The 26,156-nt window shown below is 54.3% G+C and overlaps 1 protein-coding gene across 2 annotated transcripts in view; it reads right to left on the reverse strand.

Annotated features, from left to right (window-relative positions):
• The window catches only part of Iffo2 (intermediate filament family orphan 2), a 45,939-nt gene extending 20,825 nt beyond the window's left edge, over positions 1–25,114 (reverse strand). For both annotated transcript variants that reach the window (XM_032895367.1, XM_032895360.1), the window contains exon 1: positions 24,186–25,114. In XM_032895367.1, the coding sequence (XP_032751258.1) occupies positions 24,186–24,835 (650 nt within the window). In that variant the 5' untranslated portion in view covers positions 24,836–25,114. The remainder of the gene's footprint in view (positions 1–24,185) is intronic.
• Between the last annotated feature and the right edge of the window lie 1,042 nt (positions 25,115–26,156).

Consider the following 26,156-nt stretch of genomic DNA (forward strand, 5'->3'; position numbering starts at 1 on the left):
ATGAACAGAATGGGAATGGGTCTCTCCTTTCACCATGTGGGGTGCTGGGATTGAACTCAGGCTTGGTGGCGACCACCTTTCCCTGCTGAGCCATCTTGCTCACCCTTACTGGATGGAAGGGGATGGGTTGGATGGGTGGATGGATGGGTGGATAGGAAGGTGAATGGGGGTGGGGGTGTGAATGAATGGGAGAGGGGATGAATGGGGGGAGTGGATGAATGGGGGATGGGTGAATGGGAGAGTGGATGAATGAGAGAGGGGATGAATGGGGGGATGGGTGAATGGAATGATTCACACTCAGGCCCCTTCCTTCGGCCTAAGCTTTGCCCCAACGTCTTATCTAATTTCCCAGTCTGGGGAATCACAACCACATTCCCAGCTCTCTCTACTAGGCTCAGGCGTCCCTCTTGGGGGAGGGGCAAAAGCACATCCAGGACAGGAAGCCGGCAGGAGAAGAGAAGCCTTCCCCTCCCACTACTTACAGCCCTTCAAGGCCAGGAGGAGAGGCAGAGACGTTAGACAATCAATGCAGTGAGAGGAAATGACTGCACAAAGGAGCCCCCGCCAGCCTCGAGAGCCAGGCCCCTCCACCACCTCAGCGGAAGAGACACATGTGGGCGACTGGCAGCTGGAGGGGGAGGTGGCAGCCAGATGTGGCCTCTCAGCATTCCTGAGGAGCCTGTGCTGGGACCACGTGACAGATGAGAAATCTCGGCTGACCACTGGGGGGAGGGGGCAGCTTGAAAGCCAGCCCAGTCCTAGCTGCCTGAACCAGGCCAGTGGCTCTGCCTCCTGCATGAGCTCAAAATGACACACAGAGGCAGGAAGAAGCCCACGAAGCCTAGCTACGGAGAAACGGAAACCCAATCTGAGGCGGCTGAAAGAGGGGCTGACTCACGGGTCTCTCATATCCTGTGCAGTCAGAGAAAGGCTCAGAGGCCCGAGAAGAAAGTGGGTGCAGCCCTTGCAATAGTTAAAGCACGGTAGACAACCCAGGGCCAAGGGGGAGTCCGTCCTGGAGGCCCCACCACACTGTACCGACGGAAGCGACACTGGTAGAAATGAAGACATTCTAAAAAGGAGACGCTTAGGCTTCCTCGATTTGACTATCAGACCACGGAAACAATGGACCTCAAGAAATGGAATTTACCCCAGAAATCTCATAATGGCGCAAGGAGAAAGGCCACAGCCAGAAGGGAACCTTGTCTCCTGGCAAAAGGATTCCACACAGTTTTAACCAATGAGAGTGAAGTCAGACAGTGATAGGTTGGAGTGGGGGGCGGCGGGGATCACTCTCTGTCCAAGGCTGGATAGATGCTCAAACCAATGACTATTTAAACACTTCACCCCACTTCGAGTCCCCAAGAGTGACTTGAGGGGGTTCAATAGGTCTCTTTATCCCTCTTCCCAATGTGGCCACACTGAATCCATCTTCCTTCTTCACAGTATTAATTTGGCTGTTTTAATTAGCTTCTCAAGGATGGGTGGATGAACTTGGCTTCTTCTGGGTTATAGACCGAGATTCCACATTTGGTAACATTCCAACGCCTGTTCCCACATCCCCCAGCTGTGAGATCCTGGGCAAGTTCATCTCCCTTTGTGAGTGTTGGTTCCCTACCAACGAAGTGGAAAACATGTCCCCATTTCTGAGGGGAGCTGTGGGAACCACTCTGCAAGAAGAGGACGAGGAGGGGTCAAGACTCCCAGCCCCAGGCCCCGGGACTTGGCAGAGCATCACATCCGGCATTTCAGCTCAGTCTGGCTCCAGGAGCAGGCCTGGCAGGCAAGGGTGCTGGGTGGGAGCCTCGGGGTGCAGGGGGAGGGGGGACAACAAGAATGGTCCCGCCTGGCAGCAGGCACACCCAGGCCAACTCAGGTGCTAGGAAACTGACGCAGGTGAGGCTGGGCTGGAGCCCTCAGTGGAAAACTTCATTCTGCGCCAAGCGTGGGCCTGGCCCTGGGTGGGGGTGGGCAGCAGCTTCCTTCCCCATGGTCTGCCTAGGCCTTCTCTGTTCCACCCCACTCATGAAGGGGAAATTGCCCCGCTACCCTGTGGCAGGACTCCCTATGCCCTTTGGCAGGGCCAGGTATGGGTGGACAAGGGGTTTCCAGCAGAGTGAGGAGCTTCAGCAGAGACCAACCTTGGACCACACAACCCAGGGCTGGTTCCTCTGGGAGGACCCAGATCCTCACCGGCTTCCCTGCACCCTCCAAACAGGCTCAGTAACCTTGACTGCATCTTGATCTTCACTGTACCCCACCTCCCTTCTGTACTGCAGCCCCTCTGGGTTTGCAACAGAATACAGAAATGAAGCAGGGTAGAGGTGGGTGGGGCACCCTACCAACCACCAGCCCGTGCCTCAGGAAGCTAAAGGCTGAGCCACAAACCCGTGAAGCACTTCCCTCTTCTCCTGGTTTCTTCCTCCCTGGACTATGAGCACATACAGCCGTGAAGGCGACAGCCAGGGACCTCGCTCCCATGTTCCCACTCACCTGTACCTGCCTTGGCCTTCCGGGCACCACCCCACCTTACCACATTGGGACGCTGCCACACAGACATGCCCACTAGGGCTGCCCAGCTGCACTCCGCAGCTCGGAAGGAAACACAAATTAAATGCCAGCTGATTGTCTCCACGGAGGAGGTATTAATTTAATGTGAACACTTAACCCAGGCAGCCGATCCCATTACAGGCGGTAATAGCTGGAGCAGGCCAGAGCCCAGACAGCAGGCTGGTAATGGGGCTGGATTTTAAGGAACCCTCCAGTCCTGCACCGGCACACTGCCGGGCCACCACACACACAGAGGCCTATTCACAATCTGACCCCTCTTGTAAGGCTCCTGGGCAGAGGGTAGGCTAGGCTGCAAGCCACAGGGGCGGGGAGCTGGGGTACAGAGTGAGGAGTCAGGAGATCTTGAGTACTGGCTGTGGAGAATTCACTGAGTAATCTGGGCAAGTCTCTTCTCGACCCTGGGCCTCGGCCCACTCGCCTGTGATAGCATCATCAAGAATCCTTCCCGGGTCTGGGGATACAGCTCCGTTGGCGGCATGCTTGCTTAGAACCTGGTTCTCTCTCTCACCCCATGGAAACCAGGCATGGTGGTGCACACCTGTAATTCCAGCACTCCAGGGTGGAGGCAGGGGGATCAGAAGTTCAAAGCAGCCTCAGGGGGGTTAGAGAGATGGCTCAGTGGTTAAGAGCACTGATTGCTCTTCCAGAGGTCCTGAGCTCAATTCCCAGCACCACATGGTGGCTCACGACCATCTGTAATGGGATCCGATGCCCTCTTCTGGTGTGTCTGAAGACAGTGACAATGTACTCATATAAATAAATAAATAAATAAATAATAATAATAATAATAATAATAATAATAATAATAATAATAAAAGCAGCTTCGGATTTGTAAGGAATGCAAAGCTAATCTATGCGACCTGGGACCCTGTACCAGGTGCAGGGGGGCATCTCTCTGGAATTGCAACCACAGTGTTTTTTGCACACTCTGGCTATGCCCCTACATGATGAGCGGTACTGTCCTGGATAGTGCCCGGCTCAGCTGCCAACCCTCATCGAAGAGTCCCCGGAACTTCCTCTGCCTAGCTGCAAGCGAGGGAAGGAATGGGAGCACGCGGAGGCTCAGTCCTATGTCTCCTTCTCCCTCGGACAGTTCCAACGCCCCTGGACATGCTGCTACAGACTGCGGCCAGCGCCTGTCTGCCAGCGACCATGAACAGCCTCCAGTGACAGCTCCGGCTGTGTGAGGAGCCACCGGGTCTCGGGAGGGGCAGAGACAGAGCATGACAACCCTAGCTGCCCCCTCTCCTTTGAGCCCCGAGGTGGCCAGCAGTGTTCAGGAAGCCCTGGGTCTGCCTGCATCCAGCTGTGTGATCACGGGGAAAACATCTTAGCGCTCAGCCGCAGCAGGAGGCCAACTTAGGTTGATTCTCACCAACCACCAGAGCAGGCGGCAACCAATTCCTGCGGTCCCTAGACCAACAGCTAGGACGACCGCATGGTTCCGTGCTGAGTACCAAGTCTCAGAGTCAGCTGGGACGTGAGCCCCGAAGGTTAAATCAATAATGGAGAGAGGAGGAGGGGCTCTAGAGCGTGAAGGTCCCGGATGGATCTAACCTAAGGAAGCTACGCGGGCGTGAGCAAGCTACCTCCCCTCGCTGGATGTCCAGGCTGCTGGCAACCATGCCAGAACATGTATGGAGGGAGCCCAGAACAGGCGTGCCGTGGGCATGCAGACCACTCCTCACCTCTGCCTCAGGACCCTCTCACGACAGCCAGTCGGAGAGCATACCTCACAAACTCTGTGACAGGCCAGATGGCGTCGGGCTATGTGGCCCCCAAGCTCCCAGCCTTATAACCACTGGTGATGGCCATGACAGTGAGCGAAGTGTCACTCACCTGGGTGGGGGACCAGAAGCACACAGGATGGGCAGCAGGGGGACAGAAGTCAGGTGCTAATGCCACCCAACGTTCTGCGGACAAACATCTGCATGGGCCTGCCACACCCACGACGCACCCCAAGCATTAGTGGGCTCTGCCTGGTCCTTTGAGGTCACTCCCAACCAGGGCCACCATGGCCGTGTGAAAGGCAAGGAGGAGGTGCCTGCTGGTGTCGGGCACAAGGCATTAACGGTGTCATCATGGCTGGACATAGTGGCACTCACCTTCACTTCCAGAGCTCTCAAGGCAGAGGCCAACTTAGGTTGGCAAGAGGATCTCTGTGAGTTTAAGGACAGCCTGGTCTACAGAGAAAGCTCCAGGTCAGCCAGGGCTACATAAAGGACTTTGTCTCAAAGAAGAAGAAGAAAGAAAGAAAAAAAAAAAAACACAAACAAACAAAGAGAGAGTGTCCTTTGGGCCAGCTGGTGGATCTGCAGGCAAAGTGGGCCCCAGAGGATCATGGGTCACCTGACTGTTTTACAAGCCACTGTCCTGTTGTCCAGTGTCCCTGTCTGTCTTGCTTCCCCATGTAGGATTGCTACAGGATGCTCACTGTCCCACAGTCCTGAGCGACGTGCTGGGCAAACAGCGCCAAACAGCAATGCTGACCAACGATGCCGCTGCCAACACCTCTGACCAGAGCCCACGCCTGAGTGCACGCTGCCCCAGTCCACAAAGGAGAAGGACTCTAGGGTGTTCTCTGGCAAGAAATCTGGGTCCCAAGTTGCAGGCCACTGTGAGGCTTCTGGGGCACCACTTCCAGCCTCTTCCAGGGCTAGGATCCTCCCACTGTCTCCTTGCCTTCTCCTGCGTACGCTGCTGCTATATCCAAAATGTCCACCGGCTACCCCTGTGGCCAGACACTGTGCTCCTACGAGGCGGGAGAGACTTGCTTTGTCCACACAATCCTTAACATGCATTGAGTCTTTGACCAACTCATGTTCTCCTCGCACCACTGAGCCAGACATCATCACCCCACTTTACAGATGAGAACACTGAGGCTCGGGCCAAAGCACTGGCTAACATTGTGCCCAGGGCCGTGCAACTCCTTAGCCTCAGTGATAGCACTGCTTCAGGCTCCTCAAACCCCTGCCCCTGTGCTCTAGCACACTGCTCAGAAAATGTTTAGGGTTGCAGAGCCAGGGTGGGGGGTGGGGGAGGGGTAGAGACTGAGGTGTGCACAGAGTCAAGGTCACTGAGTCAAGGTCACTGACTTAAAGAAGAGCTCTTCAGTCAGGGAATGTTCTTTGCCCATGAACTCACTTCTCAGGGCCCAGAACCTTCTCGAAGCAATGCCCCAGTCAACTGCTATTTCTTCTGTCTATCTAAAGGGACCAGCCGGGAACAGTGAGGGGACAGAACACACTAGCCTTCAGTGAATAGACCAGGATTCAAACTTCAATAATCCAGGTCACCTGGTTCCCAAGCTAATGACTTCCTTCCTATTCCCAGGCCTCCCTTGAAAGGGATTAAGGTTCTCAGGGGCCTGGGTTGGTTCTCTCAAGAGGTTGTTACAGAAGGTTAAACCTGGCCCCTCCCTGCTCCCTGCTCCCTGCTTCCTGGCTCACCAGGCAATGGTTCGCTCTCACCCGCCAAGATGTCATCCACCACGGTGTAACAGCCTAGAGCCGTGTCGCTTGGCTTTTCAGTCTCCAAAACTGCAGGCCAAACCAAACTTTTTAAGTTGCCCAGTCTCAGGTGTTTTGTTCTAGCAATGGAAAACAGACTGACACACTCTCCCTCTGCCTGACTGGTTTTACTTTTGAACCATGTCACATATATTCAGTCAGAACCACTTCAACCATAAAGAAAAAACCAAAACAAAACACCTGCTCATCCCCCCCACCCCATACACACTCACTGTTTGAAACTGCAGGAGTATTTTACAGTGACTTAGAGTGGACGGGAGGAAAACAAAACAAAACAAAAAATCAGGGGAGCAACACAGAAAATATTAATTCAACAACCCCACCCAAATCCTCCTTCCTAAAGTCGTGGGGTCTATTAACACCTGTGGGCTGGTAGGTGTGGCGCCCATGACTTCCGGATGCCCAGGAAGTTGGGAAAAAGCAGGATCCCCATTCCTGTCTCCAGCTCCAGCTGACCCCTGACCCCACTCACCTCTGGCCTTTGCATGTGAGTTTGTCTCTGTCCAGAACAGTGGTTCTCAACCTTCCTAAGGCTGCAACCCTTTAATAACAGTTTCTCAGGTTGTGGAGATCCCCAGCCACAAATTATTTCGTCGCTACTTTGTATTTGTAATTTTACTACTGTTATGAATCATAACATAAGTATCTAATATGTAGAATATCTAATTGCAACCAACACCCCACCTCACCACCCACCCACACTCGTGAAAGGGTCATTCAAGCCCCAAAGGAGCCACAAATTGAGAACCACTGGTCTAGGAGAATTTACACACACCACACACACCACACACACACACACACACACACACACACACACACACACACACACCATTGTTATTTCTGTTTTTTATCTAATACCAGCTCAGGTCTAGACGTTCACACACACACACACACACACACACACACCCCTTTGTTATTTTTGTGTTTTATCTAATACCAGCTCAGGACTCAGCTAATACACTGCCTTCTCTGGAAACCCCTTCTGCCCCCTAGGTCAGGGCCAGATTCCTTCTTACGTACATGGTTCTGAGTCACTGAGCTCATAGGATTTCTGTTACCTGCTGATCACCTTAGCTCAGAATTTAAACTATCCGGCCTGTTTCATATCAAAAATAAGCTCTCAGTTCCACAATTCAGGACAGTTCTGCCACTCTCTCCAGTCCACCTTGAAACCCGGGCCTACCAGCTCTGGAAATGCTGGGGCTTACAGCAGGGTGTCAGCAGGACAATGCCTCAGTGCCTATGCCTGGTCAAGCGCTCAGTGACTGTCCACTTCCCTGTCCCCAGTGTCAGGAGCCAGCAGTGGGTCTGGGCACCACGGTCTCTGGATCCCCGTGCCCAGAAGCAGGAGACTCCAAGGGCCTGTGCCCAGCAGGGTGTGGGCCCCACCCAGGGTATGTTTATAGCCTTCAGAAAAGCAAGCCCTAAAGCTAGTCTGGAAAGTTAATATGCACCTTGGGTCTCATTGTTTATTGCCAGTGGCTGAGTGGCAGCAGGTTGAGTGTGAGGCAGAAGCTCGGTGATGTCCCATCAGAGTCATGCCACTGCCTCAGACCCTGAGTTTATCATCATCTAAGGCCCAGACAAATGACAGGTCCATAGCCAGGCAAGGACAGGTTCACACGGGGCCAGTCCCTTGCCCAGGCCTCAGTCTCCTGATCTGTAAAGTGGGAGAGACCCTGCCTGGATTAAATTAGAATGGCCAAGCACATAGTGGCTCTCCAGACAGGTCAGAAAAAAAGCCAGGAACACAGGATGCCATCATGTCAGAGTGGACGCTGTGTCCGGGTTGTTCTTCAAGGGGAAGCACAGAAGTTGGCAGGACATGCCATGCTAGCTGTGCTTCAGGCCATGCCACTGACAAGGGGAAGAAGACACTTCAGAGGCTTCTCCAGGAGGCAGGCTGAAGACTGAGAGGACCTACCAATTACCCGAGGGTTGACGCAACCACAGAAGGGTTGCAGCAGGGAGTGCCTGCACACGCCTTCCCGTCATCAGTCTAATTGGCTGGGAAGAGGCGGGCTCCAGGCTGTGTTGGGACTGGCAATTAGACTGGGCTAGCCCAAGCAGGGGGAGGAGCTGAGAGACTGAACACCACTCAGTGGGGAGGGAGACGTGTTTTTTATTAGCAAACTTGGGTTGCTATGGTAACCTCGGCACTTGGGGTGAGCCAGAGGGGAGGACAGAGGTGGGTAACAGGCACCCCACTTCAACACACAGGGTCACTGCCACCTCTGTCTGAGACCCAGGTCTCCTTTACGCAGTCAGTTCCCTCAGGATGGAGAGGATGAACTGGAGCAAGGAGTCGCAGAGACTTCTGTGATGTCATGGTCCCTGGCACAGTATCTTTTTGGAGTCTCCTGTGTCTTTATCGGCATTGGGCTGTTGGGGAAACTGAGCTCACAGGTACTTTATGAGGCAGGAATTGCTACTATGCTTGCTCTAAAGACAAGAAGACGAAGGCCAAGAAGTAAAGCAACTGCCGGGGTCACAGCGCTGGAAGTGGAAGTGACTGGGTCACATGAGGCGCATGTCCTCAGCCAGCAGATTCCTCTACTTCTGTGACAGGGCTGAGGCCGGATCTGAACTTGGGTCTCTCTGACCCCAAGGCCCAGACTAGTTTTCTTGAGCCAGGTGATCTAGAAGGGAGAAGGATGAGGAGGGGGTGCCTCAGTTTCCCTAAGATCAGAAATGACGTCAGGTGGTTCACTAACGTTCCAAATACAGAGTGCTAAGGGTCCCGCTCTGGACTGCCAGGCCTGGGTGGCGCTGTGTAGCTCCTTCCACAGCCCATAGAGCCCCCATATGCTGTCCATGGCAAGCCTACAAGAGTACCAACCCACTGCAGCACAATAGCGCCCCCTTTACCACCCAATTCACATGTGTGTGTGTGTGTATGTGTGTGTGTGTGTGTGTGTGTGTGTGTATGAGTATGTATGTATGTGTATGTCCATCTGTAGGGAGCACATGCACATGTGTGCATCCGTGTGTGGAAGCCTGAGGTCATTCTTTCCTGCCCACCTCTTTCTTCTCTATTGTCTTTCTTTGGAGATGGCATCTCTCACTGAACCTGGAGCTGGCCATCTAGGGTAAGCTGGCCAGACAGCAAGTTCTAAGGACCCCTCATCTGCTGCTTTCTAGCTCTGGGATCACACGCACATACCTCTTTTTATGTGGGTTCTGGGACTTGAACTCTGGTCACTAAATTCATAAGGCAAGCACATTACAAACCAGCAAGGGTGACCCAACTCAGTCACCACCACTCCCCACCTCACAGCCAGTGAATCTAGCAAATCTAAATTCATTTCTTTGAGCCTCAGTTGCCTTATCTGTAAAATGGGGTAACAACACTGGCTTGTGATGATGTGGCCAGGGCCGGTTGCTGGCTTCTGAAAGAGCTGTCACAGCATCCAGGCCCTGAGTGTGTGCCAGGGTACAGTGTGCCCTTCCTCCTTTGGAACTTTTGTTCTCATAGTTCCTACTCCCTGAGTTCCAATTATCAGGCACACAGTAGGCCCTCAAGTGATGTTTGCTAGGTGAATAAGCTTATGATCAAGAGCCGTGCATGTCCTGCCTTGTCCACACTGACCCACTGTGTGACCCTGGGCCTGGTCCTGCACATCTCTCAGCCTATCTTTACTGAAAGATCAGATTCTCTCACCATAAAGCAGAGACCCCGGGCATCAGGGAGAGTGGCTGGAGGCCAGCCTGCTGGCCGTGGGCCCTTCCCAAGTGGCCTAGACTCACAGGGACAGAGAGTAGGCAAGTCGACTTGCCCACAGGTTCACAAAGGCAGCAGGCGGGTCTCCTCCTGGTGACTTTGCCTTGGGACAGATGGGACACAGGAAGGCATCTGTCAGCCAGATGGCCTGGCTGACCTGAGGGGCCAAGATACCAGCTGGGAACCCAGGCAGAACTGCTTAACCCCTTCCTGCCCTGCTACCAGAGCACATCCTCTGACCACTTACTAGTGCACTTTCAGGCCTTCTGGCCACCCACCTGGGGTGAAAAACGAAGGGGCCTCCCTGGGGCCCAGTGAGGGTCTGGAGTAGACTCTCGGGCCTCCCAACGCACACAGAAGGTGATCTATGGAGGTACAAGGCACTGGTTTCTTCCTTCCTGGAATACCAGTCCAGAATAGCCCCCTACTACCGAGGTCTAGGCTCTATCTGAACAGAAACATGGCCACTGGTGAATGCTGGCACTCAACTCTGCTGTGTTGACTGAGTAGCCATAGTCACACAGAGGGTTCAACCTCTCTGGACCTCAGTTTCCCCACCAAGAAGGGTAGGCCTGGGCCAGAGAAACATGCCAGTTCTATTTTAGAGGGGTTCATGAGTCCAGAGAAGGGTGTATGTCTCCCTTCCAGGACTCCAGCTGGATCCTGAAGCCCAGGCAGACGCTCCTATAGAGCATACCCTAGCTTGTGTCTGGGTCAAGGTAAACCCTCAGGACAGCAGCAGAGGAGTGGACAGGGCATGGAGCTGCCTCATACCCCAGGCAGCGATGCTCAAATGACCTCTCTCCTTGTTCTGTAGAAAACCACAAAGCGGAATGAAACATTCAGGACTATGTCTAGAGACTAGGAGGCTTGTCCCAATGGAAAAGGCTGCTGGAAGGCACCCGTAGAGGCAGGCCCAGAGGAGCAGTATGAACTGAGAGCAGGGTTTTCAATGTTTTTAGCTCGGGGGACTCAAATTGGTCCAGCAAGGAAAAGATGGCCCCCAGGAGTTCTACTAACAGATACTTAGATTGAGGACCGCAGCTCAGAGCTGGTAAACTAATCTGGGATCCAGCCCAAGGCTGTATTCTACTATCCCTAGATGTGTCTCATAACAGACCAAACACCAAAGGAGTGGAGGGGGAAGGGGATAAGTTAAGGCAGCTGCCAGCTAAGGGTGACAGCTGTCTGTCACCCCAGTAGAAAGGGGAGATACAGGGCTGGCTTGAATGCTTGCTCTGCCTGGAACTTACTGTGTAACTTGGACAGTCACTGGCCCCTCTCTGAGAGAAGGGGTGGGGGTGGGGATCCAAGAACTTGTAAGGCTTCTTCTTGCTCTGCTTTGACAGGAACTGGGAAAACCCCCAAACACAGAGTCATTTCCAAAGCTCAAGTTGAAGAACAAGCACTGGCGTCCAGAAGAAGGAAGGAAGGATGGACAGACAGATGGACAGATGGATGGACAGACAGTTGGATGATAAGTGGATGGATGGATAGAGAGTGGATGGATGGACGGACGGATGGACGGGTGGGTGGGTGGATGGATGAATAGGGGGATGGATGGGTGGATGGATAGACGAATGGATGATGGATGGATGGATGGATGGATGGATGGATGGATAGACGAATGGATGATGGGAGGATAGATGGATGGATGGGTAGGTGGGTAGATGGGTGAATGGATGGATGGGTGGATGGATGGATGGATGGGAGGGTGGATGGATAGACAGACGGGTGGTTGGGTGGATGGATGGATAGACGATGGATGGATGGGATGGATGGATGGATGGATGGATGGATGGGGAGGTGGGTAGATGGATGGATGGATGGGTGGATGGATGGGTGGTGGTGGATGGATGGATGGATGGATGGATGGGTGGGTGGGTGGGTGGATGGATGGATGATAGATGGGTGGATGGACAGGTGGGAGGTTGGGTGGAAAAGTGAATGGTTAGATAGATGGAAAATGGGTGGATGGCTGGTGAAAAGGAGAAGAAAAAGGTGCTAGGTGTCCCCTGGAATGGCTACTTTACACCTATCCACAGGCCTCCCTGGGATCATTTCCTGTGACGACAGACCATCCAGGGACCCTCTCTAACATGTACACACGTGTGGGTACACCTGCGCACACAGACAAACACATGTCACACACGCTCTGATCCAAAATCTCAGAGAGGGAAGTCAGACCTGTCCCTGATGAAAGCTGAGTTCTGCCTGCACTGTTCTTCTCCTGGGGGCCCTGACTTTTTTAAACATGCTGCCAACGCTGGAGGTGAGGTGTGGCTTGATGGGAGATGAATCCTAGAAGCTAAAGATACCCAGGCCCACGGGCCCACTGCCAGCTCTGCTACTCTCTGGCTAAGACAAATACTCAGTTGCTACATTTCCAAGATTCAGTTTTTCCATCTGTATAATGGGTTGAGAGACCAGCTCCCTCCTAGTAGCATGAAGAGGCTTCATCTGAAGGGGCACATGGTGCCTCCCGGAAGCAAAGTGGTGCTGGGTCTGAGGGCGGCCAGGCCTCTGAGGGTTCCTGTGCCCAACCCTGCTTCTTCTCCACCTAGCCTCCCACCTGGAATGAGATTCCTGGGCTCAGCTCACCCAAAGCTACAAAGCAGCCTTTGTCTGGGAGGAAACTCTAAACCCCAGCCCTGACGTCAGCACTGGAAAACAACACTGAGCCAACCTTCAATGTCACCCCCTTTGCCAAGGCCTGGGACAGGCCTTCTGGGAGGTCCCAGGAGGCCACCCGCCTGTCCCCTGGGGCCCAGACAGAACCCTGTAATTTGACTCCTGACTCTTAATCCCAAGGACAGGGCATGGAATATGAGCCCATTTCTCAGTCTGGTAGAATGAGCTAAGTCCTCTGGGTAAATAGCTCGCCCCCACCCCCACCCCCAGAGCCAGACCTCCGGCAGCCAACAGGGCCACTTCCACAACACACAGAGAGGGGACTGAGACATTCCAAGATCCCAGGGGAGGCAGGGACAGAGACACTCCCCAATTCCTGCCACCTGGCAGCCACAGCCTATGCCTCAAATGCCACACCATGCCCTCTCTCCTGGTCAGCCTTCGGACAGAGTTCTGGAGAGGAGAAAGGACATGACTTCCTATTCACTGGCCATGCTAAGGAGAGGAAATGTCAGAACACAAAAGGCAGCTCTGCCTCGGGAGCAGGAGGAAGTAGGCCAGTTCCCACTGTGTGGGGGCTGGGGAGGGCCAAGGACAGAGTACTGCTAAGGGCCAGCACCCCTTAGCATCTGTCACACATTCTGTCACAGAACCCTGTGACAACCTATGTCTAAGGGGATATGCCCACTTCCCAGACAGAAAGACTGAGGCTGCCAGGGTGAGGGGGCTGTGAGGTGAACCCAAGTGGCCAGAGTCTAAGTGGGGGCTCCCACTCTGCGTGAAAGGCCAACTCACGGGACAATGTGACCACCAAAGAAGACAGATGAGAGTAGTATCTCTAAGTCCTCACAGTTTAATTGTACCCTAAGGCTAGGGAAGGAACCATCTGCTAGTTGGAGGGCCTTGAACCTGGCACCGGGTGAATGTGGACTCTGCCAGTCACAGCCTGCAGAGTTCAGACCTCCACTGTCCCTGGGCAGGTAAGTCCTGGCACTTTCAGTACATTGTCTTTAAAGACACTTGTAGCCCAATTGCCAAGCAAAGTAGGATATTCAGAGAGAGGGAGGTATTACGAATGCAAAAGCACCCCCATCAGGCACCCCAGGCAGAAAGAGGGGGCTCCAGGAAAATGTAGAGTCCAAAGTTCAAACCAACATTGCAAGCTACAACTCTGGTGCCTATGCTGGCCGGGGACCCTGTTGGTCTCTCTACCTGACTTATTCGAGAGGAAACTGAGGCACAGAAAAAAACAACGCCACTGTGCATGTGATTGGCAGATCAAGATGGGGGATCAGCCAATAGCCCAAGACCCCAAAGTGAGGCCGAGTCCGGTTTGGTGCCCTTAGGTATAAGCAGATGAGCCCTGTAGGTGAGCTTCAATGTCTCTCTGTGGGACAATGAAGTTCCACCAGCAGTGCCATCAACCTGGACATCGGCTCAGGGGTCCAGGGAGGCCACGTCACCTCTCTTATTCCCAGCCTCGATTCCCAACCCTCATCCACACATACCCCATGAAGGCCTCCATCTGCTGGGTATTTTTCAAACTCCCAACTTCGAGCATTTCATTAGCACCTTAACTCATGGACTTCATGGGACCCCTGGGTCCAGCCCCTCCCTGTGTGACCTCGAGGAAGCTGTTCTTCCATAGGGACATGAGCGGGACAAAGAGGAAACCTGAGAAATAGCTCCCTGGTCTTTCTCACAAGACAGCGGGCACCAAGGCCCACTAGGGACACGGCTCAGTGGCCCAACATGCATGAGGTCCAGAGTTCCATCCCCAGCAGCCCATAAACCAGGAACGGTGGTGCATGACTGCAATCTCAGCGCCAGAGAGGTGATCGCAGGAGGACCAATAGTTCAAGGTCATTGGTCATCGCCACCACAGGCTACAAAAGACCCTAACTTAAAAGACAGCAGGCATTGCCCCTCCATAGTGGGGATGGTGAGGGAAGAATGGGGTGAATAACAGGTCATGAAGAGCGCCTGAGCCTCGCGGACTGTGGGGATAGACACGGGCACCATGAGAGGTAAAGTTAGGTCCCCCTCCCACTGCATTTGAGCCTCGGCCTCTAAGACCTAGCAGCCAACATCCTCTATCCCAATCCCCCCCATCCCAATCCTACCTCTCCGTAAACACCACAACTCATGATACACAAAGGCTCTGACCACAAGCTGGAGCAGGCACATTACACACCTGCGTTCACAAGCACACACACACACACACACACACACACATACACACATACACACAGACACACACAGGCACACACAGGCACACACACACACAGACATACAGACACAGACAGACACTCACAGACACACACACACAGACGCAGACACACGGACACACACACATGGACACACACACACGGACACACACACACACACACACGGACACACACAGACACACACACACACAGACACACACACACACACACACACACAACACACACACTCCTTAGCAGCAAGAGCTGCCCATCAGGCCTGGCATCCGGTTAAAGGGTACAGAACCAAAACCCTGTCCTCACCTCAGATGGAGGAGGAGCAGGACCACAACCCATGAAGAACGGAGACAGGAACCCAGAACCAGAAAGAGTAAATGAAAAGATTGGAGGAGACTTGGAAAAAGGCGCACAGAAGACCACAAGGGGGACCGAAACCCAGAAGAGCTTGGAAAAATAAAAGACCAAGGATCAGTCCCAGCCTGCAGCCCTGGCGACAGCCTCCCTTCCAGGCCTCAGCAGTGCTACTCTCCTCAGCTAGAGCCCTTTTCTCTGCCGTTTCTCCCACTGCCCCTTCCAAATGTAACCGGAGTGCTGCCTCCGGGGCAATTCCTGGGATCCCCGGCCTGGGGACACTCCACCGCCCGCTGTGCCCAAGGCAGAGTTTCAGGGCCTTCTGCTCCCAACTTTGCAAACCTTCCACTCTGCCCCAACTCTGTCAAGATGGCCTTCAGCCCAGTGAGCAGAGCAGAAAGGGGGTTCCCATGGGCTCTGGGAAGCTATGTTGTCCCTGCTCAGAGAGAAGCCTGATTGCCAGGGGATTTCACAAGGTCCGCTAAGACCAGCAGATCTTTCTTCTCCCCCAAGACAGGCAAGAGGTGGCAGGGAGCCAAGAATTGCCTCAAATAAACCGAAAAAGTAAAAACCCACTGAGAGGGCAGAAGACAGCGCGTCCACTGCGGGAGCCTCTTCCCGCCAAGCGACAGGTGGGCAGCGCAAAGGCTGGGCAAACCTAAAGTTAGAGCCCACGGGGTGAGTGTGCAGAGAACAAGACATAACTGCCACACTAGGCCCCGCTTTCCAGAGCAGCTTCGAGGGGATGACGACGCTCAGGCCCTGAGTGCCTCACGCAGTCTACCCAGTGTGCATGACCAGTCACAGGTAAAGGAACAGAGACTGAGAGGCAAAGACTCTGCAAACACGCGCAGCTCTCCTTCCCCAGATGGGCTCTGCTAACACCCTGCTCCATGCTCCTTCTGCAGCTTCCATCCAGCACTCAGTCAGCTGCTCTCAGGGTCCAGGGGAGGCGTGGGGGCAAAGGCAAGGTCAAGGGTGAGGTTGGAGTATCCTGGGGGCAGGGGTGGGGGGTGGCACTGAAGTCAGGAGGCCCCATGTAGGATTGAACACTGAGTGATTCACACAGGCATCACTGTGGCTATCTACACATGCCTCCTGAGGTCAGATTGCTCACCCCTTGCACAGAAGCGAAAGCTGAGGTTTGGAACAGGAGAGCTGTTTGCTGCGGGCTCCCTTCTCTGATCTCCTCAGGGCTGACTCACTGAGTTAACTCTCCCCTAGCCCGGTTCCCTCAATGGCTCAGTTTTGGCATCTCGAAAACGGGCTGAAGACTTCGCTCACACAACCCCCCCACCCCCGCCCACGTTGGAATGAGGTTCGTGATAAGATGCGTGTGACCCTCTCTGAAGGCAGTCAGCTCACAGGTGAATGTCATATAAATATTTGTTTATGAAGTGAACTAAGAAACGCTTCTCAGGTTCCTATGCATGGGCATTGTTTGACAGGCCCTAGGCACATGGCAGTATCATATGACACATCTGTCAGCCCCAGACACCGAGCTCCAGGAGCAGAGGCTGTCTGCTCCCTGGTTCTCAGGTATGTAGTGTGTGGTACATGCTCGGCGGCTGCCATGGGGAATGACAGAACTCACTCTAATTTCTCAGACAAGCACACTCACCAGGCTCTTGGTCCCCAGAAAGAGACAAGAGAAGCCAATGACTAGTTCTTGATGCCCCGGCAAAGTTCACAGTGTGAGCAGAAGCAAAAAGTTGGGAGGGTCCCCAGCCCCATGTTGCCCTCAAATGTCCTTCCTGCTTGATGTGAATGCATAAGAAGTTTTCAAGCCATTATCAGGTCCCCTGGTTGCCTAGAGACAACAGGAGCATTTACTGAGAGCCTGGGATACACTGTCCGCCTGCCTTTAACCTGCACCGAGAAGCCCTGTGCCTTCCCACTAAACTGTTGCATGGGGCTAAGACTATTCGGGGATCCCTGAGCAAGTACGCCCTTCTGTGTGCCCGTGTGGTAAGAGTACTGACCAAGCATCTTACAGGTAACCCAGAGACAGCCCTGCTCACTCAGCCATGAGCCCCTCATGCGGAGCTGGTCCCCTCCCCCCAAATGAGGGTCCTCTCTGAAGAGCAAGGGGTCTGGATGCGCTGTAGGACAGCTCAGAGTCTCAGCTGCCAGATGCTGCCAGTGACTAAGTTGGCCTATCACCCTCAGGCAGGTCTGAGCAAGGCCTGGACTTCACCGGGCTCAAGTGGTCCACACCACCATGGAGGGGGCTTATCCAGGTGCTTGTGCTGACTTTATGCTGGGTGACAGTTCCTCTCTTGTATCAGGGACTGGATAAGAAGCCACACTCTGCCTAGGAAGCCGAGCATCGGTCTCTGACATGGCTAACCAAATGCTCACCAGCCGAGGCTCCCACATAGCCCCAGACCTTCCCTAAAACATCCTAGGATGGTGTACCCAGAAGTACGCATGACCCCCTAAACTACTGCCCAGTTCCCAAGCAGGCACTCAGTGCTCAGCCTACACATGGCCAGTCCAGCCCCCCCACAACCCTGCAAACTCTTCCTACATAGCTCTTTACCTCAGGTAGGTACCCTTCTGTAGTCATGTGATCCCATTGGCTCCTCCCACATGCTGGCACAAGCTTAGCTCTGTCCCCCTCCCCCCTGTTGATCCAACTGATTGATTCTGGCTTTTTAAAGCAAGCTTACCTTGGAGTCCTGGCTGTCCTGGAACCCACTATATAGCCCACGCTGTTCTCAAACGCATGGAGATCCTCCTGCCTCAGCCCCTCTAGCACTGGGATGACGAATGTGTGGCACCACAATGGGCAGCCTTCTCACTCTATTGATGGGGAAACTGAGACTGGGAGAGGCTCAGCATCTTGCCCAGACTCACACAGCTTTTCACTACTGTGCTATGCCTGGGCACCACGTCAACTCAGAGTTGCTGTGTCGGGACTGAAGCCGGGCCTTCTGACTCCAGATGCTGACCCTTCCTCTCAGCATGCCAGACCCCTAGATGCCCAGTCTGTGTCCCCTGACCTCCCTGTCTCCCGGGTGCCTAGTAGCACACAGCAGCCAGATTGCCGTCCTCCCAGGCTGCACAAATATTTATTCAGTGAGGACTCTGGTCGGTCTGACTGAGCATTGTGAACACAAGAAAGCTAGGAGCAGACACATCCTGGCCTATTAGGGTTCAGAGTGTGGGGGCTACAGGGTGGGAGGAGGTGCACTATGGGTTCACACATTTACTACTGAACGCAAGGGTAGTCCTGTCTCGGGACTCCAGCCATCTGTGACACGAAACTACACAGAATGCCAGTCTGGCTTCATGTCCCCAATGCCAACAAAAGACAGGACCGCAAAGTCCCACCCTCCGGGATCTGATACCCAGCAGGGAGGGTTGCGATCAGTTCTGCTGGGAGCCTCGGAGTCCAGTTGCAGCAAAGGATTCGTGCAAGAGAGTCTTCTAGATTCTGCTCTACCCTCCTGCGTCCTTCAACAGCGACATGACAGGACACGTGTGGAGATACAAGCTGCAGACCCAAAGCCAGAGACTGGGTGCTTGCAACCATGTGTGAGTGCGTTTTGTGCACGTGTGCGTGTGACTGTGCACAGGGGCAGGGGGTGGGGGTGGGGATGTTTAGGCATGTATCCGGTGGGGCCGGCCGAATGCCTCGCCTGCATTCCTCTGGGAAGGAATATTCAGAGTCAGCTGTCCCCTGGTTTCCCTTCTTTTCTGGGACCTTCCCCCCTCCCCTCCCTCTGGCTCTGAGAGTCCTTCCCAAATCTGTCCCCAGGGAGATGCCTCGCCAGCCAAGAGACTCAGTAACCCCGTTCTCCAGTGAACCGAGGTCCTAGAAGGAGGGAGCATGGGTTGGGTTCCTTTAAGACAAAGGACTGGGGTTGGGTATCGAGAGTTCCGGAGGCACAAATCACTCCCAGGATGGCCAAACTGCCCTTCGGCGGGACAAAGAGGAGGCCAGGCTTCTCTCCACCCCCAGCACCATCTCTGGCGCCTTCCAGGGGACACAGACAGAGGCAACGTGTCCTGAAATGGATTTGTTGGGCAGCCCAGGGCTGTGCCCAGAGAGCCCTATAAATTAAGGGAACAGACTTTGTGGGCTACAATAAAGAACATTCCTAGGCCTTCACAGACTGGAGGCCTTCACCAAAGAACTAATGCATTCAGAGAGGCCAAGAGATATGCCCATAGTCACACAGAATGGCAGAGTCAGGATTCAAACACTCTCTTACCACCCTAGGCCACCTCACTGGGAAATTAAGACCCCTGTTATTAAAGGACCCTATTATTGGGAGCTTCTGAGACCTGGAGACAATCTTCTGAGACAGTCTTTGGGGCTTGGGGGCACTAAGTGGCCAGTACCCACCTGCTGGAGGGCCTCCCTGGGGCATGCTGGGAAATGCAGGGACACTCCAGCTGCCCACTTAACATCCCTTTTTGGAGCCCTCTGTTTTAGCTAAGAGCCCAGCCCCTTCCGTCTCACAGTCAGAAATAGCTGTGACAGAAGTCCCTCCCATCCTAGGAACGAGCTTTTTAAAAAGATTCTGAGAACAGCAGCAGCAGCAGCAGAAGGAAAAGGTAGAAAGCCTTTGAGGAGGCCCTGCTGGAGGCAGTTGTGGGCATCACATCAGAGTTAGGATGAGAACAATGTCAGTTAAAAGGGCTTCCAGAAGCCAGCAGTGGATGGCAGCTCCCCACCCCACCCCAGGCCTCAGTTTCCCCACCTCTGATGTGAAAGTACACAGCTGAATTCCGTAATTTCTTTTATCAATAGCAAACCTGTTTCCATACAGGCTATCCTTTAGAATCATGGGAAAAAGAGCCTGCGGTTGGCACAGATTAAATGCCCAGGGCTCAGCCTCCCACTGTCCCCAGACTCGTCCATGAGGCGCCTTACTATGGGTTCTGGGGATCTAAAGGGCCCACTTGAAATCCACCAAGATAAAAGACCACAAGGTCCCTCAGATGCTCTGAAAGCCCTCCATATACCCCTGAACACCAAGGACAAAGCCAGCCAAGAGCACATAAAGTCTGCTTGTCTATCTGCAGAAGGGTAGAAAGCCGGCCAGCCCATAATCACAGAGGGCCTACAGGGCTAGGGGCTTAGAACCTGGGACACTAGAAAGTCACCCTGCGCTGTACACAGCTGGGCTGCCTCTACCAGTAACTGTTACTTCCTGGAACAGCCGTGACAACTTCCCCACAACAGCCAGTGGGACCTACATAAAACTTTTGCTTGACAACCATAAAGTGACCCACCCTCCTTCTCCAATAAATGAAAGAGGCTGTCATGGGAACAGATCATGGTAATAGACTCTGGTCATCAGAAGCGGAGATAGAATGCCCAGAACCTATAGAAGGCACGATAAACACAAAGTCATCAGAAAAAGCAGAAAGATCAGCCATGACACAGACCCAGGGATCACCCAAGAGAGTCCAGGTCCCTCGGAGGCTAATTCAGAAAACCCATGTATTTAAAGTTCAGATATTTCGACAGGATTCTCCCCCAGGGAAAGCCCCCGACTTGCAAACTCAGAACAAGAGATCTTGGTGGACTGGGTGGTGACAGAGAGCAATGTTTGTTTTGGTTTCCAGATCAACGCTTCACAACTCTGCCCTCCATACAATCTCGGTGACCACACTTCCCACGCGGTAAAGAGCAGGTTGGGCCAAAGAGAAACCAAAGAAGCGGTGAGCAGAGCCAGGGCGGGGGCACTCTGGGGCCAGAAGCTCTGCTCTGGGTGGTGTGCACAAAGAACCAGCCAGGTGTTGCTGATGATAAGACCACGTCGGACAGCACTCGGGTGACTTAAAACTCGGAACCCAAGACTATGTAAGGCGAAGGAACAGACAGACCCATACCTATCCGTATGCGTGATTTAGAAATAAGGAGGGATACTCTACAGATATACACAAGTACAACCACCCACCCCCTAAAACACAGCCTCTGTGAACGAAGTCAGGTACGGAAGACCACATAGCATGGGATCCAGTCCTGAGTCATCCAGAAAAATCAGATGGGCAGAGACATGGGCAGGTTGGCGACTGCTCCAGAGGGGAGCTGTTTGCAAATGGACAGGAAGGAATTGGGGGGCGGGATATGTGAGTGTTCTAAAACGAGACCCCGGAGAAGGGCACATTGCTCTATATTTTCTAAAAATCATTGCTACACTTAAATTGGGTGGCTTTAAGATGGACTGATTCTACCTCGGCGAAACCAGGAAACTCAGGTGCACATGGCTAGGAACGAGTCATGAGACAGAACCACAGACACCTGCAGCTTCTAGACCCGTCTATACAACCAGTTTACCACTTAGTGATGCAAGCAGGAGCCGCTGAGGTCCTCTGGATCGATGTGGAGAACCCTGGAGCCCTTCCCTCCAGTGCTAAGCACGGGGTTCCACAGTAGACACCCCAGGAAGCTATGTTGCCTTTGGTAGTCTAGAGACTGGGCAGCCAAAGGCCTTAGTCTCATCTCTTGAACCGTGACCTCTGAGTAGTCAAAGGGCCGGAGGTAGACTGGCAGCTCAGATATAGTTACTTACTGCAACCCAATCTCCCCGCACACTAGGCAAGTGCTCTGTCATGGAGTGCCATATATTGACAAGCCTCGGCAGCCCAGAGATTTTCTTTTTAACCCTTTTTTAAAAAAAAGCTAACTGCCTTCCTACTTTCTTCCAGAAAGAATGCTCGTAGGGGAAACTCCATACAGCAGCAAGTGAGAACAGAAGGTTCTTCTGTATGTGTTTATATTACAGACTCAAATATGTAAGTTAACTTGTTCTAGGTTCAGTGAAGGCAATCGACGAGGCCATCAGCCGAAAAGTCAAGAGTACCTTGTCACATTCGGGTGGGCGGACAGCTGTGTCGGCGGCCTGCTTGATCAGCAGGCAATCGTGTCCAAAGAAAGAGGCTTTAACTGCAAGCCAACTATTTAAGAGTTAGCATGCTGGTGGGACTGGGTACATCGGCATCAATGTAAAAGCAGGAGCGCCTTCATGACTGGACTAACATTTTGGTGTATTAGGGTGTTTTTTAAAAATTACACATGTGTGTGTGTGTGTGTGTGTGTGTGTGTGTGTGTGTGTATGGATATTGTGTGTGCGTTTGTGCCACTGCAAATGTATGGAGGTCAGAGACTTGTAAGAGAGGCTCTCCCTGTCTACAGTGTGGGTCCCGGGGGTAGAACTATGGTCTTTAGACTTGGTGGCAAGCACCTTTACCCACTGGGTTATCTCACAGGCCCTCGTAATTTTTATTAATTACCCAAGAGCTTTTCCTAAACTATCACCAAGAAAGCCCAGGGCTTCAAGGAACACAGCTGTTGTCCAACCACCTTGCTTTACAGGTAGGGAAACCGAGGCCTCGGCAAGACAGAATACTGACTTTGGAAAAATCCAAAGCTTTGAATCAACTTCAGAGAAGGTAGGAGGGTGTCCAGGAACCTCCCAGAAAGGCGGGAAGAGAGATGCCCGAACTCCACCTGTCTCAGCAGGGCCGCCTCATTCCAGGACGGTGCCAGAAGCTGACCTCACAGCCCACACCCTGGGTGCAACCTGAACGGCTCGTTGCTCAATGGCAATCCATCCCCCTTGAAGCCTGGGCACAAGCTTTCTGTCACCTTAGTAGCCAGGGCCAAAAAGCACACACACGATTAAACAAACGAGGCGCAAGCCTATGTCATGACTACACAGTCAAGGGTGGCAGACAGGAGGGCCAGCCCAACCCTCCTGGAGTTTCACCATCTAAAGCAAGTGTCTCTTTCCCTAGACTGCCCTGATGGGGATGACCACCAAGGGCAGAGAGTGGCCTCTTTAGAAATGGCAGGGACATTCCCAAAGCCAGAAAGAAAAAGTATTCCCCCAACAATCCAGGCCCTGCACCAGCACTGGGGGCTCCAGCCATTTCTACTCCCTGCTTTCCACAGGTAAGAACATTGACTTGATGACTTTACACCGTCCTGGGTCACGGGCTTCATCCCACTCCCCTCCCTGGAACACTGGCTGCTCCTTCCAGTCCAGATTTCCCTGAGGAGCAAATAGGTTTCCAAGTGGCTAACAATCTCCCCGGCAGGCGATGAGAGCCACATCTGACTTCTTCCCCATCAGAAGAGGGTAAGAATGAAGACCCAGGCCCAGCTCCCAGAGAGGAAGGAACAGAAGGAATGACCCCACTCCCTCATGAGTGAACACAAGAAAACCAGAATTACACTCGCTGTCTGAGATTGGAACCTGAGACCAAGAGGGCCCCTCCCCCACACAAACCTGAGACCTCTACGAAGACCCCTTCCCCCCTTGTGTCAGAAAGCTGAGCAGACAATACTTTCAAGGAGGCTGAGGGCAGAAAACATGTATTTGCAGCCAGGAAATCTGGACTGCAAGGAACACACTGGCAATCTTGTAGGCAGTCTGCTCCTGACCTCCAGTCGGACCCCATGATCTGGGTTCACCCAGTATTATAACCCATGAGTACCTCTTCCCTGGGGGGTTGAGGGGATCCCTTAGGCTGAATTCATGGGACCTACTCAATAAACCATGAGACTTGGTAAAGTATGAAGAAGAGGATGAATTTCTAAAAGGCCGATGTCTGATTTTGATTTTGCAGCCCAGAGATCTGGGCCTTAGAGACCTGGAACAAGTTAGCCGACCCTGGGGGCTCTAGAGACAGGTCCATTCATCTTTGAACGTGAGCTTATTAAATTCAGGGACAAACAAAGACAATGAGCTAGTTGAGATTTTTTCCCCCTCTTTCTATACCTGCTTTGGGAAATGGAATCTACTACCTACATCTCGGGGAATACCTAAACTAGGAGACACCAGCCATGACTCCCATCAAGGGATCAAGTCTTGACTTTCACCGCGGATTAGCCAAGACGCCTTGGGCAAGTCACTTGGTTGGTACCTCTTCGCCTCAGTTTCCTCATCTGCAATATGGGGACAAGGCTGCCTCACACCGCATTGTCATGTGGACAAAATGAGATCACCACAAGTCCGCTGGTTATTACGTCCCTGGGAAACAATGTGCCTGGCCCCAGGGGTCAGCGCCCAGGTATCCCGCGCGCCCTGAGCTTGTGGATTTAGATGACCTAGTCCTCCCGCAGTTCGCAGCCCACACTCCAGGCCCTGCTGCCGGTCCTGAGAGCGGCGGAGGAGGGGCGCGTCCACTCACCTCCGTTTGTACTCGTCACGCTCGCGCTTCACCTTGGCCAGCACGTTGTAGAGAGCGCGGATCTCTGGCGTGATGGTGTCAATCTGCACGCCTACGCCGTCCGGGTGCACCCAGGACACGCCGGGGCCCTGAACCGTTTCCACGCCGCCGCCTCCCGTGCGCCGCACCTGAGTGTAGCTCCAGATGGTCCCGGGCAGGCGACCGTAGTGCTGCGGGTGCGAGCCGCCACCGGGGGGCAGGCCGCCCAGGGCCACCGCGTTGGCGTTGACGCCGGTGGCCGCGCCAAGGGCCTGCCCGCCGCCCGCAGCCGGCGGCCGCAGCAGCTCCGGCCCGGTCTGCACGGCCTGCTCGCGGGAGAAGGTCTTGTAGCGCAGCCGCCGATCGCGCTCGCTCTGCTGCTGCTCCAGCTGTTTCTCTAGGAGCCGATTGCGCCGCTCCAGCTCGTGCACCTTGGCCAAGAAGCAGCGGAAACGCACGTTGAGCCCCTTGAGGAGGTGGATGTTAGAGCCCAGATCGTCCCGCAGTGCCGCCGTTACGGGCGAGGGCCCGGGCCCGGCCCCGCCACCACCGCCGCCGCTTGCGCAGCCGCCGCCCCCCGGCGGGCAGCCGAAGGCCAAGGCCATCTCCCCGAACAGCAGCGAGTTGACCATGCGCCGGCTGCGTGGCTCAGGGCCCCGGGCCCGCGGCTCCAGATGCGGCTCCAGCTCGGGGCCGGGCTCCCGGCGCGGCCGGGCCAGGGCGGGCGCGGGCTCCAGAGCGGCCGGGGTAGTGCCCAGATGCGGTTCCGCAGGGTCGGGAGAGATGGTGGGACGAGCCGGAGGTTGCGGTGGCTGCGTGGGGCTGGTAGGGGTCCGGTGCCTGCGCCGCGACTGTCAGAGCTGCTGTGGACCCGCCGCAGAAGCGGCTCGCAGAGGACTCTCAGCCGGCGCTGCCCCCTCTGCGGCGAGCCCCGCCCTCTGCAGGCAAAGACCACGCCTCCAGGGCCCGCCCTCTGCAGACGCAGACCACACCCCCTGCCGCCCTCTGCGGACATAGGCCACGCCCCCCGCCCATTGCAGCGATTTCCCCCGCTGAGACTCTGCTCCTAGGCCTCCAGCCACAGCCACGCCCATCGGTCCTTGGACCCCGCCCATCCACAAGCTGCGCCACTCGTCTGCGAGGCGCCTTTCGGCCACAGTTCAGGCTCCGCCCAGCAACGGCCCAGAAAACCCTCGCCTGCGTGCGGCGCTGCAGGCCTAGCGGGGTTCAGATAATCTAGCGCAGTCTGCATGCGAAACTGCACCCGAGAACGCGGCAGAGCTGGGCGCTGCAGCCTCTTGAAAAGGCAGATGGCCTGGGTCTGTTCACTTCCCTTCCTGGGGAGCCTTCCACCACCAAGTCTGCCAGGCGGGCTTAACTACCTGCCTCCCCTCCCTCTGCGCCCCAAATTTCCCTGCCCCAGATTCTCAGGCCTGCGGGTGACTGTGGCCTGTAAAGGTATGGCAACCACAGTGTGCGAAGATGCATGCAAACCAGCTCCCTTACTCCAGCCTCTAGAGGCCTTGGTCGCCTTCCTGTCCCCTACCAGCCAGGTCCAGGGCTTCTCGAAGCCTTTAAGTCCGCTAGTCCGTGGCAGACCACGGAAGCAGGGATGCGAGAGAGGTTGGGGAAGAGCAAGCAATGAACCTCCCAACATTCCTATCCTCAACTCTGACTAACCACCTCTCCTATCAACACTGTCACAGTCTTTGTCGCTGTAGCTGAGCCCAGAGCAGAGGGCCTATTCGTTATTTCTCTCAAACGCCTGGCTGCAGTGTGGAGTACCACCTTTCTGGAGGATGCTCCATCCATGCTCCATCCATCCATCACGTGGTCTTCGCACCTACCACCCTAAAGCAAGTGTTTCCTGCAATCTCCAAGTGCCTCCTGCACCCACTACAAGCATTAGCACACAGTAGGCACCCACTTTAGTATTATCCTCATTTTACAGAG

Source organism: Rattus rattus, chromosome 1, assembly GCF_011064425.1.
Source record: "Rattus rattus isolate New Zealand chromosome 1, Rrattus_CSIRO_v1, whole genome shotgun sequence".
Taxonomy (NCBI): domain Eukaryota; kingdom Metazoa; phylum Chordata; class Mammalia; order Rodentia; family Muridae; genus Rattus; species Rattus rattus.